At 39.2% G+C, this 16,995-nt stretch overlaps 1 protein-coding gene across 2 annotated transcripts in view; it reads left to right on the forward strand.

Moving 5' to 3' along the window:
• The window catches only part of Gopc (golgi associated PDZ and coiled-coil motif containing), a 44,602-nt gene that overhangs the window by 22,197 nt on the left and 5,410 nt on the right, over window positions 1–16,995 (forward strand). Inside the window, exons 2-8 of one of the 2 annotated variants that reach the window (XM_038338976.2) lie at window positions 960–1,124; window positions 2,787–2,810; window positions 6,740–6,915; window positions 8,037–8,202; window positions 11,038–11,133; window positions 12,998–13,162; window positions 16,277–16,457. In XM_038338976.2, the coding sequence (XP_038194904.1) occupies window positions 960–1,124; window positions 2,787–2,810; window positions 6,740–6,915; window positions 8,037–8,202; window positions 11,038–11,133; window positions 12,998–13,162; window positions 16,277–16,457 (973 nt within the window). The remainder of the gene's footprint in view (window positions 1–959; window positions 1,125–2,786; window positions 2,811–6,739; window positions 6,916–8,036; window positions 8,203–11,037; window positions 11,134–12,997; window positions 13,163–16,276; window positions 16,458–16,995) is intronic. The other variant, XM_038338977.2, reaches the window with a different exon arrangement.

Below are 16,995 nucleotides of genomic sequence, written 5' to 3' on the forward strand. Positions count from 1 at the left end.
CATTATGAAAATTAGTCTTTAATAGTAGGGAGATTGTATAATGATTGTTTTAAAATAAACTTATGATATATTACTAGGAAATGTTTGTGTAATTATTTTATAGACCTACGTGCCTGGGGTTGTGTAAAAATCCAGTGAAAAGGTTGTAAGAAAAGGAAAGAAGCTGGGGAAACCAGAGAAGCGGAGGGCAAGCATAGGCTCAGTGCTTGTTTGAAAATGTCCTTAATGTAACACAGTGCTGTACACACAATGAAGTTTAAAAAATAGAGGCGGGGGTATAGCTCAGTTAGTAGAGGGCTTGCCTAAGTATATATGAGGACCAGAATTCAGTCCTTAACCATACATAAATGGAACATGGAAATACGCATCTAATCTGAGCACTCAGGAAGTGGAGGCAGAAGGATCTGAAGTTCAGAATCATCCTCAGCTACATAGCAGGTTCAAGGCACTTGGACCAGAATTGATTCAAATTAATGAACGTTGCAAGTGGGAAAAGCTGAAGAAGTCTAATGTAGACTGACAGTTTCTGGGTTGAAGACAGAACCCCACTAACATATTATTCATGGTAGTAGACCACCATCACATACTGTCTGAACTGTAATTTCCAAAGCTCTGAAGATAAAGATGAAAAGTCTCTAAGAAGGTTTGTTATAGCAAGCTGTGTGAAATGGAAGTTGCCTGTGTTACTAAGAGATACTGCTTATGGTTGTGTTCTCTTGCCTCTTATGTTTTTCACACTTGGTTTCTGGTCAGTTTAAATTTTTTCATTCTCATTTTATTTGTGTGTGTGCACGTGAGTTCTGAGGGTCAAAGGCTTGGCAGCATGTAATTTTACGCACTGAACACTTGTCAGCTAACAGTTGGCTGGTGTTTATGTTTTCATTTCCAGGATTATCTTTTTGTCATTCTTGAATAATAGAGAAAATTAAGCACCTTATTGTTTCCTACTGCTCTCTAAGGCACAGCTGGTCGATCTGCGGTCCGAGCTGACGGAGACTCAAGCAGAGAAAGCTGTTCTGGAGAAAGAAGTCCACGATCAGCTGTTACAATTACACTCTACCCAGCTTCAGCTTCATGCCAAAACCGGTCAGAGTGTTGACTCTGGCACCATTAAGGCGAAACTGGTAAGTGAACCATGGTGTGCACTTGTGTTTTGGAGGGTGCAAAGATTTATAGCAGAGTCACAGTTATGAAATGTCATGTCCATTGTGAGAATTCAGGCAATAGAAAGTTTACGATCATCATATTCATCAGTAGCATCTGTGATAATATCAATAGCTACCTGAAAGAATAGAAAATGCTGTTTTAAAATGCTTGTATATTTAAAGGGCAGTTATGATATAGCATAAACAAGTTTTTGTTCTGCTGTCTGTCAGGGTTAAATTCAGCTGCTGTAGCAAAAATCCCAAGTAGCATTGAGCTTGTTCTTGTACAGTATGTTAGCTTTTTTCCTCAGCTAACCCCGAGGCAGGCATCCCAGAACTGATGCAGCCACTATACATACACACACACACACACACACACACACACACACACACTAGGGGTTGAGGTTCTTGTTCGGTTGTGTTCTACAATTTTTAGCAGATGAGTTCAAGCCTTGGGGTTTCCTTTTGTCTGTGTCTAGGCAGGAACAAGGAAGAGTCTAAAGAGGAACAGAAAATTCTAAATTGTTAGCCTTTAAAGAGAACACTCATTTAATTTCCTCAATAATTTTTGCCAGTGCTCATTCACTTAGCCTTAGCTGTATGTTAGTCTGGTGTCTTGGTAAAGTCAGAGTGCTGAGAGTACGGAAAAGGGGCCAGTGTAATTAAATACCAACAAGGTTCCTAGCTCTCAGTAGAGCGGAAGCTTTTCTTCTGCTACTGAACATTGTGTCATGTCTATATATTGTTTTGTTGTGAGTTCACTCTAATTAGCTATAACGCTCTTAATCACAATAGGCTATGTAAACAGAAAACTATAAGGCTTGTTTCAATTTACGCCATGTATTGAGTGCATTCCATGTGCCAGACATTTGGCTAAATATGTGAAGACAGCAGTAAGAAAGGAAAAGCTTGGGAGAGACAGGCCATGAAACAGTGCTGTTGGTGTCCTGAGTGTAGAGCATACTAAGTTTTACTTAGTGTCCCTTAATTAGGTTTGACTGGTTTCAAGTAGTGATATGTTGAAAATCTACTTCAGCATCTTTATTCTCCTAAAGTCCTCATAAACTGAAGGTCTATGAATCTATGTTAATAGTGTTTCATTTAACCACCTTAAAAGTCAGATCATAAATTGAGCTATGTGATATTAATATAGAGAAACATTCTACATTTTTATTATAAGAGTTCCTAAGCTTTTTGTTTGGTTGGTTTGATTTGGTTTGGTTTGGCTTGGGTTTTTGAGACGGGATTTCTCTGTGTAGCCTTGGCTGTCCTGGAATTCACTTTGTAGACCAGGCTGGCCTTGAACTCACAAAGGTACTCCTGCCTCTGCCTCCTCAGTGCTGGGATTAAAGGTGTGTGCCACTACTGCCCACCTCAAATTCCTAAATCTTTAACAGGTGCTGTAGAGAAACAAATAGTGGGCCAGTTGTATTAACCAATTTTGTTTTTAAAATTTTTAGTCTAATATTATAACTGCTGTTTATAGATTTGCAGATATATTTGTGCTAATGGACTTTATCCAACTGATACTCAACATGTAGAAGTTTTCCTTATAATGATATATAGTGATAGTGGTATCACTAGATAAATTTGTTTGTTCAATGATTTTCTAATTGCAAAACTTTTTTCTTGTATCTGAAGTCTGTCCCCTCTGTGGAGGAGCTGGTAAGTCTACTGTTTCTCTTGCTTTATTTAATGTGTCATGCTGAAGTGTTCTGGTGTTTTGTGTATTACTTGTTGTCACACTTTGTATTTGAAAAGGATGTTAATGCCAGTTTTTTCGTGTTCAGATACCTGGAAAGTTCAGAGGGTGCCCGCTGTGCTTTTCTCACTGCATGTGGCTAAGGACTTATCTGTCATTCGTGACTTATAGCCAATATTAGCAGAGCTCATCCATTTTTGAAAACTTTTGAGTCTTGTAACTTACTCACACTTCTACTTTGGCAAAAATACCTGCATGAGGGTATTGAAGGTGTTTTAACCAGGCCTAGTATTTACCCCCATCAAGTTTCTTTCTGAACGTATTCCCACTACGAGGGTGTGCATGCTGATTCCTTCATCCAGTGCATGTGTTAGAGCCTTTTAGTGGGTTTGGGAATGATTGTGTAACCTTTAAAGCACTGCAATTTAAAATCTTTATCAGAAATTATTGATGGCGGAGTCGCAGGAGTGCCACACCTTAGCGGGTGGTATCATACATGTGCAGTGTACTATGTAACAGCTATTACCCAATAAAAGCATTGAAAGAAAAAAAAATTATTTTAGACGGTAACAGTTTGTGACTTCTTAGTGTCAAGCTAGTCAGAGTCCAGTTGACTTATGACTTCACCACTTCTGAAAATACATACTTTACAAGTCAAAAACCTGAAACAAACCTCATGCTTATTACCTAATACAGGAAGGTTAACCAGGAAACAAACTTACAAATTACCTTTAAATCTTAAAGTAATTCCCTTCCGCTTCCTTAATCATATTCTTGTTTACGTATTGTTTTAAATGACAGACTGTCCTTGAACTCACAGAGATTTGCCTGCCTCTGCCCTCCACCCTACTTGGGTTAAAAGTGTGTGCTTCCCTATGGCTGGGTTGCTTACGTGTCTTAATTTCAAGTCTCAGAGACTGTCAGATTCTTTAGGAATTTGAGTTATTAAAAGAAAGTGTTAGCCTCATAAGCGTCTGAAACTAATTAGTACACTGTAACTAGCTCATAACTAGTTACATTAGTACACTGTAACTAACTGGAAGGAGATAGCCCTGTAGTAACATTTCTATAAGCTACACACCCAAGGAATCCTGGTCCATGCAGGCAGTGGAGCTCGGTGAGTGGAGTGCTGCTAGCTGGAGAACCCCGGGGTCTGTCTCCAGCACCACATAAAACGAGGCTAGGTGGCACAGCCAGCCTGGGCTGTGTAGTGAAACTGTCTCAGAAGAGAGAAAGGAGGAGGGAGGAGATAGTAATTCCAGAGTCGCTATGAAAGAGTCTGCATTACTAGCTTTCCAGATCTCTTACTGATGATGTCTAGAAATTGAGTGTGCATGTATGTGTGCATGTTTACAAAAGACGAACAAAAAGCCTGCTTCTCTTCCTTCTGTTTGTCATAATAAATAAATATTTCTACCAATGAGACAGGGTTCCCCTGGGATGATACCCATATTAGGCAAGCACTCTACCATTAAGCTACACTCCCAGCCTTGTATAAAGCAGACATCTATACTGAAATTGCTAAATATTCCACATTTGATAGTTTCCCTTCTACATGTGTACACACACATAATGCACTTAAAATGCAGGTATATTAAGATTATGTAATACCTTGTATTTGAGCTTACTATTTTTGATGTTGGTCAAAATAGAACAAAGCATCAACTAAATTAAATTAGTACCAAAATATATTCAACAAATTGGCCAACATTTGCTTATATTTGTTTTGCCCCCCCCCCTCTTAATTAAGATGGAACTTGCTGTATAGCCCAAGCTGACTTCAAACTTGAGCTGTTTCTCATGCCTATACCTCCAGAGTGCTGGGATTTCAGGAGTGAGCCACCACGCCCAACTGTTTGTGCTCCAATAGCCTGGGCTTGCTTCACACTTGCTGTATTGCTGAGCTTGGCTTTGGATTCCAGACTGTGCTACCTTGACTTCCCAGGGACTGGGTACATATCCAGTGTATACCTTCTCAATATCTAGAATAAAAGGAAAAATACCTCATTGCTGTCTGTAACATAGAATAATACCATTTGCCAGCTTTTCAACAGAAAGTTTTTCCTTGTGAGAAGCTAAGTATTCATAAAGGGGACTTAGTGGTGAATTGAGTAATGGAGTATAACCATATTTTCTTAGGCTCTGTGGACTTCTGTAAGTCAACAAGAGCAGATCTGATCCGGATATATGCTATGTGGAGTGTTTGGATGGATTTGACTCAGAACTAATACCTGTGGTACCTCAATTCAACTGTCAGAAGAAGTGTGTTTGAACACACACATAGTAAGCATCTGATTTGGAATTTGCCTTGCCTTGGGCAGAACTTATATCTTCCATTTTCCATTCTGCTTTGATTTGAAGCTTCCCATTTTATACCTGGATCTTGAGTCCATGGTCTGTGAGCATAAACATACTATATAAGCTCAGGGAATAGTGGGCATTAATTCTTGTATATGTACTAACAGTAAAAATTTAGCCAGGTGTGGCGGCGCACACTTTTAGTCTCAACACTCAGGAGGCAGAAGCAGACAGAGCTCTGAGTCTGAGGCCACCTGGTCTACAGAGTGAGTTCTAGGGCAGCCAGGACTGCACAGAAACCCTGTCTTGAAAAAAAAATTTGATGGTGATGATTTGGGGATTATGTCCTGAAATACCTGTAGTTTCACAAAGAAGGCTGAAGATGGCTCTTCTGTGAGAGCGGAAGGTGAATGACTATTTTACCTCATAGGAGGCAGAGGGAAGAAGCTGTTTTCCCTAGGAAGGTCACTCTGGAATGTGCTGTAAGTTACAAGTGCATGAGCTGGATCTGGAGTGAGAATGCTCTGTCCCATAGACACTCTCCTTCAAAAATGTTAGGTGTGTGTTCTAACATAGTAACTCCAGGTTCTCTGTGCATGGTTATATGGTATTTTCTTAAAACTCAGAATGAAGCCGGGGACAGTGGTGGCACACGCCTTTAATCCCAGAACTCAGGGAGGCAGAGGCAAGTGGAGCTCTTTGAGTTCAAGGCCAGTCTGGTCTAAAAAGCGAGTTCCAGGACAGGCTCCAAAGCTACACAGAGAAACCCTGTCTTGAAAAACCGGGGGAAAAAAAAAAAAACTTAGAATGAGACAGCAGGATGTTTAAGTGGGTAAAAGGTAGCCTGGAACTCTCTGTGTAGCCAAAGGTGACTGGAAACTTAGGATCCTTCCACTGCATCCTCCTGAGTCTTGCCATCGTGAGCTAACATGGGTGGCTTATTATTTTTTCTGTTAATCTAGTTTCTTCAGTCATTTTTAGAAAGTAAGTAGACTTAGTGTCCTGCTTAAAGAAGTCTGCTCTGGCTTCTCTTAATATCAGGGTGCATCATGCATGCACTTATCCAAAAGAAGGTCCAAGACATCATATTCCTGAGTTTAAAGGAAGGCAATCCAGCCAAGCATTGTTGTATGTATCTGTAATCCCAGCACTTGAGAGATGGATGAAGGATTTCAGGTTCAGGGTTAGCCTGAGGAACATAGTGAATCCCAGGCCAGCCTAAGATACCTACCAAAACTTTATCTTCAAAAGGAAGACAGAATTACCATCTAAAGGGATGGTTAAGAGCATTTACTATTCTTCCAGAAGACCCAGCACCCCATCAGCCTGCTCGCAACCTCCGGGAACTGCAGCTCAGGGACCTGATCCCTCCATTGGCCTCCATGGACAGTCCACATATGTGTGGCACACACACCAAAGCTAAATAAAAACATAATAAAGAACTGGAGTCAGCCTTTGTGTTCCAATCCAATTTTCCATGTTTTCATTGTTTGTATTATGTGCTGAACTTGTGTGTATTTTTAAGGAGCACCGTCTCCTAGCTGTAGAATCATAAAGACATTGTTACAAAATTATGTTTTTAAAATTACAATAGGAAAGAGAGCTTGAAGCAAATAAAACTGAAAAAGTAAAAGAAGCTCAGCTTGAAGCCGAAGTAAAGCTGCTAAGGAAGGAGAATGAAGCCCTCCGCAGGCACATAGCTGTTCTCCAGGCAGAAGTCTATGGGGCAAGATTGGCTGCCAAGTACCTGGATAAGGAGCTGGCGGGCAGGTGTGTACGAAACAGCTCTGCTTGTGTTCTTAGGTGACACGCGGTTTGCTCATCTCTTATAAATGAACCATTTTACTCTCAGTTATTTTGTGTAGCTGTAGGGTAGCAGTGTTGAATTAATATTGGCAGTATTATTTTTTTCAGATGTGTGTGTGTGTGTGTAGCTTACACATATAGACTGAGCTAACTTACTGTGAAGTGCCTGTATCTGCAGAGCAATACTTTTCAGTTATTTCCTGCCTTGACTCTGCAACAGGCAGTGCTCCTATGATCAGCTGTAAGAAATCCCTTGGCCCTTCAAATATATTTAAAAATAAAAGTAATTTTATTTTACAAGTTAGTTCAGTTGACTTTAATATTGTTAGGGGAATTAGTCTCAGACTTTGGTGACATGCTAGTATCAAAACATTTTATACTCATTTTAATATCTATTAATAACTGAGATGAAGCAAAGATATTTTAAAATTATTTTTAGATTTTTAAATTTTATTTTATGTGTATGTATGCTTTGCCTGCATGTTGTATATATACCATGTATACCAGAAGTCAGAAGAGCGGGTCAGATCACCTGGAGTAAGAGATACAGATGGTTGTGAGTCACCACGTGGGTGCTGAGAACTGAACCTGGGTCCTCTTCAAGAGCATCAAGTGCTCTTAACCACTGAGCTGTCTCTCTCCAGCCTGGATGCAAATCATTTTTGTCATTTTGAAATACAAATTTTCTAATGACTTTTTAAAATAATCACTATGTAAAAATAAACTATCATTAAAGGAAATGTTCTTCTATAGTCCATGTCATCTAACTGCTCCTATTTAATAGTACCCTGAATTCAGTTATGCAAGAAATAAAGCATGTTGTCATTAATTTCAAAAAAAATGTTTTCTTAGGTTTATTTAAATTAAGTATATAATTAAAGGAGTTCTCATTTTGTTAAAAATTTTTTTTTAGCTGGTTTTCTCTTAAAGATGCCTGTCCCTTTCGGTTTATCTGTACAAATTCAGAGAGGAAAGTTTGTTACCATCTAAAATGTATATAGCAGCTACTTAAATTAGTAATTCTTCTCAATTATCTTAAATATAATAAGCGTACTGAAAGCTACTCTCTTTTTCCCCATGTGAAGGGTCCAGCAGATACAGTTACTGGGACGAGATATGAAGGGACCTGCTCATGATAAGCTCTGGAACCAGTTAGAGGCTGAAATACATTTGCACCGCCACAAAACCGTCATTAGAGCCTGCAGGGGGCGCAACGACTTGAAGCGACCCATGCAAGCACCCCCAGGCCATGTATGTTCCTGCTTCCCACTCACCGTTTTGGTTTGATTTGAGTCTTCTCTATTCTTTCTTTCCTTCTACTAGTATTTGAAACCTTTACTTAATGTGTGAAAAGGAGGTTCACTTATTCAAAGCAGTCACATATTTAAAAGGTTTAGTTACCCAACAAAGTTTTGATCATTTTTCTGACTTAATGTTTCAAGAATGGTGTTTCTGCAGACAGTTCTGTCTAGCAAACACATATTGTTTGTATTTTAGATCATATTTCGAAATTTTTCTGTATCATCACTGAGCATACTTAAATTTATTATAAACTTATTTGTGATAAGTTGAATTTGGGAGAACTTTTCAAGGGAATTTTTGGTACCTACATCCAAACATAGATTTTTAAATACCATTTACATTTATTTGGTCTTTGATTAGATAGAATTTGAAGTCTGTGTCCAGTTTTCTGCTTCCATAGCCATCACTGTACAGGAGCATTCTACCTGGATAAATCCTTATTAAATTTTATTATATATGCAGATGTTAGCTATAACAATTTAATATATTGGGCCAGGCATAGTGGCGCACACCTTTAATGCCAGAATTTGGGAGGCAGAGGCAGGCGTATCTCTATGAGTTTGAGGCCAACCTGGTCTACATAGTTTGTTCCAGGACAGCCAGAGATACATAGTGAGACCATATCTCACAAAAAACAAACAAAAAATTAATATATGAAGCAGACTTTTCTACAGTGGTTTGCATATTTTAGTACCATATGAACATGGCCTTTGTGTTAGTTATTCTATTGCTGTGATGAAACTCTATGTCCAAAACAACTTATAAAAGGAAGCATGTAATTGGGGGCTTACTTCCAATTTCAGAGAGTTTATCCATGAACATCTTTATGGAGCACAATGACAGGCAGGCATGATGCTAAGCAGTAGCTAAGAGATGACATCTGCAGGCAGCAGGCAGGGAGAGAGACAAGACCACACCTCCTAATTCTTCCTTAACAGTCTACCAACTAGGAACCAAACATTCATATATATGACCCATTCTCATTTAAACCACCACAGCCTTAAACAGGAAAATAACCTGTTGCCTCCACAAACATTATTATAAGAATTAATCACACTTAATGAAGAACAGATCACAGTGCATAGTTATGTCATTGTCTTTTAGAGCCTGATGTTCCATGTTAACTTTGAGGTCCAGTAGTTCTGAGGCTAGGTTACAAGGGGACACAGTGGTTGGTGTGGGGTGTATCAGAGTGATAAGGCATACTCAAATAGCTTTGTGACATCATCTTAACTAGTTAGCTAGAAGCCAAAAGACCAGAGCTATTTTACATTAAATGCAGGCGTCTTAATTACTCTGGTAATTATGGACCTTTTTTTTTTTTTTTTTTAAAGTAGTGAACATAATAGTACGGTGATGTGCCCAGCTACTGGAGTCAGAAAGACATAGTAGAGATACAAGGAAAAATGAGAAAGGCTCATAAATAACATTGGAAAGGAAGGGCAGCTCTGAAAGAAATAGCGTGAGCAGAGTTGGCCTGGACTAAGGTCTTGACAACTGTTAGATATGGAAGTGAGTGGAGAGGAAGCCTGAGCTTTTGCTTTGGCTAACCAAGTGTTCCTTGACTTTACTGATGAAGTACCAAAAAATGAAAGTCTGTGGGAGGAAGGAAAGAAAGTTCTAGACAAGCAGTGTTTGAGGTGCTGGTGTGACTCTAAGAAATCCATCCAATTGAACCTATGACTGGAATTCAGGAAAGAACTCTTATGTTGGAGAGATATTAGGGAAGCAATATTTCTCTTGTATCATTGAAATCATGAAAGTAAGTAGTCAGCGAATGTTCTGTAATCCAAATAGGAACAGGAGGCCAAGGATGGAAACTTAGAATGGTGGGAGAGTTGTCCCCAAAGAAAGAAGCCAGGAACAGTTCGATGTAGGTCACCTGGGAAAGCAGCACAATAGAAACAAAGGAAAAGAGTGGGTTTCTAAGTGGGTATTTATTGGCTTCTGTCAACTTTCTGCTGGGTAGTGTAGTTATTAAAAGTGTTTGTTGGATTTAGCAATATTTTTACAATTGACCATAAGGAAAATTGCAGGCTAGGAAATCATCTTAATCATAGTGATTAATGTAGGAGGCGAGGAAGTAAGCGTGTATGGAAGGCAGAAGATGGTGACTAAAAAGATGGGGAGGTGGAAGGGATGTTGGGTTGAGCTCCTTTTCTGTTTGGTTTAGGGGTTTGTATCTTAAAATTGGAAGATGGTTAGAATTATTTACCTGCTGAGTTGAAAAGGAGTTTAGGAGAGAGAAAAGGATCAAAGATACCAGAGGGAGTTGAGTGGGCCAGTGCAATAAGTGTTTGCTTAGCATGCAATAAAGACTTAGTTTTGAACTTAAAAAAAAAGGTAAGGGAGGTCAAAGAAAGAACAGTTAAAGGAACTGTTTTTATTTAGCAGGTAGGTTCTAGAGCTCTAGAATATCAGAAAGTAATTAGTCATTCAAGTTGAAAAAAATTCTCAATTCTAAAAATCAGTTAGCATTTATATTGGATATTAAGATACTTTCTAGTGAAGATATATGGTTACTACATTATTCCTTGAAGATATTTATTGATTGATTCCTGGTAATTTTATAATGTCTTATAATCTAAACATATTTATTTACAAAAGGTGAGAAAAATTATCTTAAAATTTGCTATACCTATTCAACAGCATTTTCATCTTCTAATGTGCTGTTTATTTATATCAGGAGATTAATAATGATTTCTAAAAGCAAGTTATGATTGTGAGTTCTACTTGGGTTGTTATTTAAACACTACATTTTTTTTCTTTTTCCTCTGCAATAAGGATCAAGACTCTTTGAAGAAAAGTCAGGGAGTTGGTCCAATTCGAAAAGTTCTCCTCCTTAAGGAAGATCATGAAGGCCTTGGCATTTCAATTACAGTAAGAAGTAGTGCTTCCGGGTTTTCTGTGGACAGGGGCCTGGTAGGACCAGGCTCCTTTGGGAAGCAAGGTGTTCTATAGCTCAAAATAACTAAATTTGTCAAGACTAAGGCAGCAACACTTTTGAGTAAAACCTTCTCTGGGTATAAAACTTGGATAAAAAAAAGAGCAATATCGGAGTCATTTTGTTTCATATTAGTGATTTATTTCAGTTTTCATTTGAGACTGTTTAAGTACAATATCAGTTCATTTGTTTTCTAGTTTTACCTAATGTAGAAATGTTTCTTACAAAAAAAAAAAAAAAAAAGATCTAACTACTGGGTGGTGATGGCTCATGCCTTTAATCCCAGCACTTGGGAGACAGAGGCAGGAGGATCTCTGTGAGTTCAAGGCCAGCCTGGTCTACAGAGCGAGTTCCAGGACAGCCAGGACTATTACTATTACACAGAGAAACCCTGTCTCAGAACCCCTCACCCCACAAAAGATTTAACCAATATTTATTTACTTATTTATTAAGTATATACTTTTTAAAATAGAATGCCCTTGGGGCTGGAGAAATGGGCCAGTGGTTAGGCACAGTGGCTGCTCTTTGAAAGGACCCAGGTTCAGTTCCCAGCACCTGTGTGACAGCTCATAACCATCTGTAACTCTGGTTCTAGGGGATCTGACTTCCTCAGGCACCTGGCCTGAACATGTTATAAAGACATTATGTGTAGGCAAAACACCAATATACATAAAATAATTTTTTTTAAAAATAGAAACCGTATACACAAGCTATATGAAGTGAGACCAGTTAACAAGTATATTTCCTCAGTTCAACATTATATATTTTTTCTTTTCTGAAATTGAGGATTTATCATACAATTTTAAAATTGTCTTGGTTAAAGCTGTACATCATGGTACATGCCTTTAATCCCAGCACTTGTCAAGCAGGGCCAGGGGATATCTGTGAGTTCAAGGCCAGCCTGGTCTACATATCAAGTTCCAGCGAGAGACCCTGTATATGGTTATACATAAAATAATTGATTCTTCTCATACATACTTTAGTCAGTGTTCTATTGCTGTGAAGAGACTCTTTGACTGAGGCAACTCATGAGAGACAATACTTAATTGGGGCTTGTTCACAGTTTCACAGGTTTAGTCCGTTATCACTATGGTGGGGAGCATGGCAGCATGCATGGCACTGGAGCAGTCGCTGAGCAGAGTCACTGGCTTGGGCTTCTGAAACCTCAGAGTCCATCCCCAGTGACACACTTCCTCCAGAAGGCCACACCTACACCAACAAGGCTGCACCTCATAGTCCTTCTAACAATAATAATAACAGTTCTACTCCCTGGTGTCTAAGCATGCAACTATATGAACCTATGGGAACCTTTCTTATTCAAACCATCACAGTACACAACAGTTTAGATTTGATAAAAGTTCTGTGGAAAAGCCAGGCAGTGGTGGTGCACGCCTTTAATCGGGAGGTAGAGGCAGGCAGATCTCTGATTTCGAGGCCTGGTCTACAAGAGCTAGTTTAGGGCAGGTTCTGAAAGAAACTACAGAGAAACCCCCGCTTTGAAAGGAAAAAAAGAAGTGCTATGGAAGGGCCCACAAGATTGCAAAAGTACCGTGGAACATGAGTATATAATTTGCTTTTAACAGATTTGGGAGTCTAAAATGATTTCATAAAATTTAATGTTTATTTAGTCATTGAATGTGGAGGTGCCTCTTTGGTAGCATGTAAAATTTTACTTGGTATTTACAGAGACCCTCTGCTTATTGAAATGAGTTGTTAAGAAAATGTCTTGTCTCTGAGATGATCTGTAACTATTTTATAAACTATGAACTAACTAACTGCCTTTGATATTGTTATTGTTAGGGTGGGAAGGAGCATGGTGTTCCCATTCTCATCTCTGAGATCCACCCAGGGCAGCCCGCTGATAGATGTGGAGGGCTGCATGTTGGAGATGCTATCCTGGCAGTGAACGGGGTTAACCTAAGGGACACAAAGCATAAAGAAGCTGTAACCATACTTTCCCAGCAGGTGAGTTCTCTTTACAATTAAAACTGGACTGGCATAGAGCTTGTTTCCGTTCCTTGAAGCTTGTAGATGTCATTTGGTCATATTTGCTGAAAAGGACAGTTGTGTTTATTCCTTTCCAAAGCTGCTTAACTTTGGACAGATTACATAAGTCCTCTCCGTGGCAATGTTATCGGTACAGTTGAAATGAAACCATAGGGTGTGTGTTGATACTCAGAACAGGATAGGTAGTTAGGAGCGTGATTGGCAGCATCACAGTAAGATGGGGTGTAAGAGGAAGGGCTGCTGAGAGAAGACTGGTTTAGTCACGTGACTGTAACTGAAGGACCTTTAGTGTTCCTCTAGCCCAATTTTCTTATTTAACATAATGAAGCTGGGTTGAGAGTTGGCTCGATAGTTAAAGATTCTTGCTACTCTTGCAGAGGACACAGATTCGACTCAACACCTTCATGATCCTGAAAAATTCCATTTCCAGGATGATCCTAAGCCCTCTTCTGGTTCCCAGGGGCACAGACATTCATGCAGGCAAAATACTTGTATGAATAATATAAAATAATGATAGTGGTAAATATTAAAGTAGCTAAGCTGAAATTCTTCAAGAATAAAGGATGTGTTCAGAGTTGCCTAACAAATTAAATTATAGAATAAGAATCCATATTTAGGGGCTAAAGAGATGGCTCAGCAGTTAAGAGAACTGGCTGCTCATACAGGGGACCTGGGTTCAATTCCCAGCACCCACATGGCATCTCATTCCTGCCTGTAATTCCAGTTTCAGAGTATCCCACACCCTCACACAGATATACATGCAAGCAAAACTCTAATAAAAAGAAAATAAAAGAATCCATATTTAGATTCAGATTTGTATCTCATGTTCTTAAAAACCTCTGTTTTCCTCTGAGTATAGGGTTGACGGAATTAGAACAATAGGGTGCGGGTCATTGACATGTATACTAGTTTAGAGCAATCATAGTTGAATGTGATTATATAGATAATTAGCTCTACGTGAAGCACGGAACATCTCTGTGACATTGTTTAAATAGCTTCAATAAAGGGACGGCCTACTGATAATGGCTTTTTTAGAGAGATTTTCTATATTAAGCCTGAAATTTGTGTGTGTAAGTATTTCTAACCTTTGATACTGTGACGGAACATTGTCACCTACAGAGTTTACTCTTTGGAATCACATAATGGAGTTTTTAAAATGACAAAAACAATCTTGCAATGTTTCAAGTAAGTTTGTGGTTTTGTGTTAGGTCACATTCATAGGTATCCTAGGCACATGTATGTGGGCCATGGGCTAGACATGGACATACCTTTGAGAAGACCACATTATCAATCTACCTTCATGCATGGTATTTTTAATTATGTGGGTGCTGGGACTTGAATCTGGGTCCTCTGCAAGAGCAGCAAGTGCCCTTTAACCACTGAGCCATCCCTCAGCCCACCTTCATTATGTTAAATAAACTAGTCTAGAGGAACACTAGGGGTCCGTCAATTACAGTCATGTGACTAAACCAGACTATTCCCAGCAGCCCTTCCTCTGACGCCACATATTACTGTGATGCTCTGTCATTTAATTATATGAGAAAGAGTGTTGCTGTAGTCTCTTGAGTTAGTGTTTTCTGGGCTCAGCTTGACGGTGTGTCAAGCATAAAAACTGGATGAAGAGCAGCTGTGGGAAGGAGCTGTGGGTAGGTAGTAGAGAATGTTAAACAGAGTCCGTAGCACCAGGAAAGCAGAGCACCAAAGACACTGAGTGGGTGGCACACAAAACTGGCATATTCTGCTTTGACAAAAGACAGGCTATAATTTTCAGAGTTACAAACACAAAACTAGGATGTGGTGACTGTAGTCTCAGTAAATGACACTTATACCTTGAGAATTTTCTTTACCTTAAAATTATAATTTTATACTCGAGCCTAAAGTTGTTATTAAAGAATAACAGTAGAAATATTACATCTAGCCTAGCAGAGTGAAATGAGTAAGTACTTCACAACCAAATTGCTATTTCTTTATGCTTGCTTGTTATATGAGAAAGCTATGTGTTCTCTTCAATACTCACCAATGCTGCTCATTTATGAGAAGAGCATGGGGATGCTCTGGGAATCAATAAAAGCTGTAATTTTATGCAGTGAATATAGCAATTACTGTTATTACTACTTAAATACTTTTATTAATACTTATCTCATTAAAAAGTTTTACTTTTCTTTTAAACAAAAGTTTAAGAATTAGAAAAAAGTTGTGTGTAGTAATTCACACCCAATGTGAAATCTGAGGCAGGAGGATTGCTACAGGTTTGAAACTAGTGAGGTTGAGTTGAGTTCTAGACTGGCGTAGGCTACAGAATAAGTTCCTACCTCAAAGGGAGAACAATAAATCACAGCATTTCTTTTTAACTGTTTGACACCCTTGTATGCAAGTTTATTTAATACCTGCTTAAATAGATTTGCTAAATTTCTGGTAAAATGCAAGATGGCTTGCACTTGTTCCAGTATTCTGTAAATTTCATAGTTAAGCATCCTTTTTATTTTAGATACATTATTTAAAATACTGTGGTCAGGTCAGGCATACACCAGCAATCCTTTTTCTTAAGAGGTGGAGGCAGGAGGCTGGAGAGATGACTCAGCGGTAAATGGCTGCTCTTCCAGAGGTCCTGAGTTCAATTCCCAGCAACCATATGGTGGCTCACAACCCTCTGTAGTGGGATCTGATGCCCTCTTCTGTCATAAAGTTGTACATGCAGACAAAGCACTTATATTCATAGAATTAAAAAAAAAAAAACAAGTAAAGGCGGGAAGATTAGGAGCTGAAGCTCATACTCAGCTGTGTGCGGATTCAAGGCCAACCTGGTCTGCTGAGACTTTGTCTTGAATGAATGAGTCCTTTGCTCAGTAGAAGGCCCTGTAACAGTAGAAGGGACTCCCTCGTAGAGAAAATCCACAGAGGGTCTGGCCATCATGGCCTCCTGCACCTGCAGCTCTTGAGAGTCCAGAATTTCATACCTGACTGGAAAGGAGCAGTACCTGCCGTGTCCTCCCGGGATCTGTTCCCGAAGACTGAGATTTCTGTCTTGATGATGGTCACAGGGATTTGACTTTCTGTCTTTCCCTGTTTTAGAGGGGAGAGATTGAATTTGAAGTAGTGTACGTGGCTCCTGAAGTGGATTCTGATGATGAGAATGTAGAGTACGAAGACGAGAGTGGCCACCGATACCGTCTGTATCTTGATGAGTTAGACGGAGGCGGGAATCCTGGTGCTGGTTGCAAAGACGGTGGTGGTGAAATGAGAGTGTTACAAGGTAAAAACGGCTCTACCTTTATTACGAATAGTTTGAAATGTGAAAGCCTCTGTGTTCTTCATTTTGATGCTGAAGACTGAAAGGAAGGACTAGTCATTCTGGAAGTTTTATTACACATCTCTAAGTTACATGTTTTTCTTTTTTATGTAATTTTATATACCAACCACAGTTTTCCCTCCCGCCTTTCCTCCCATTCCCTCCCCATGCCAGTTGTTTTTGTACATTGCTTTTTAATATTCCACTTGATGAGATGCAGGTACACATGTCACTTCCCAGTGTACTAAACAAAGTGCACACCCATCGCTTACCCAGCTCACGGATGTAGCTTCCCCTGCATTGAACAGAGGTGCTGCTCTTAGCGAGTACTGCACTGCTTAGGTGCAGTACTTTTTTTTGAGGAATGACTGACAGATGTTGGTTATTCAGACTGTTGGGTGGCTATTGTCTTAAAATTTTTCAGAGAAGACAATTGAGAGTACTTATTGCCAGAAATGAAACACGAGCTCTTAAGTGAAAATGAGTATTTTGTAGAACATGG

Source organism: Arvicola amphibius, chromosome 8, assembly GCF_903992535.2.
Source record: "Arvicola amphibius chromosome 8, mArvAmp1.2, whole genome shotgun sequence".
Classification (NCBI taxonomy): Eukaryota; Metazoa; Chordata; class Mammalia; order Rodentia; family Cricetidae; genus Arvicola; species Arvicola amphibius.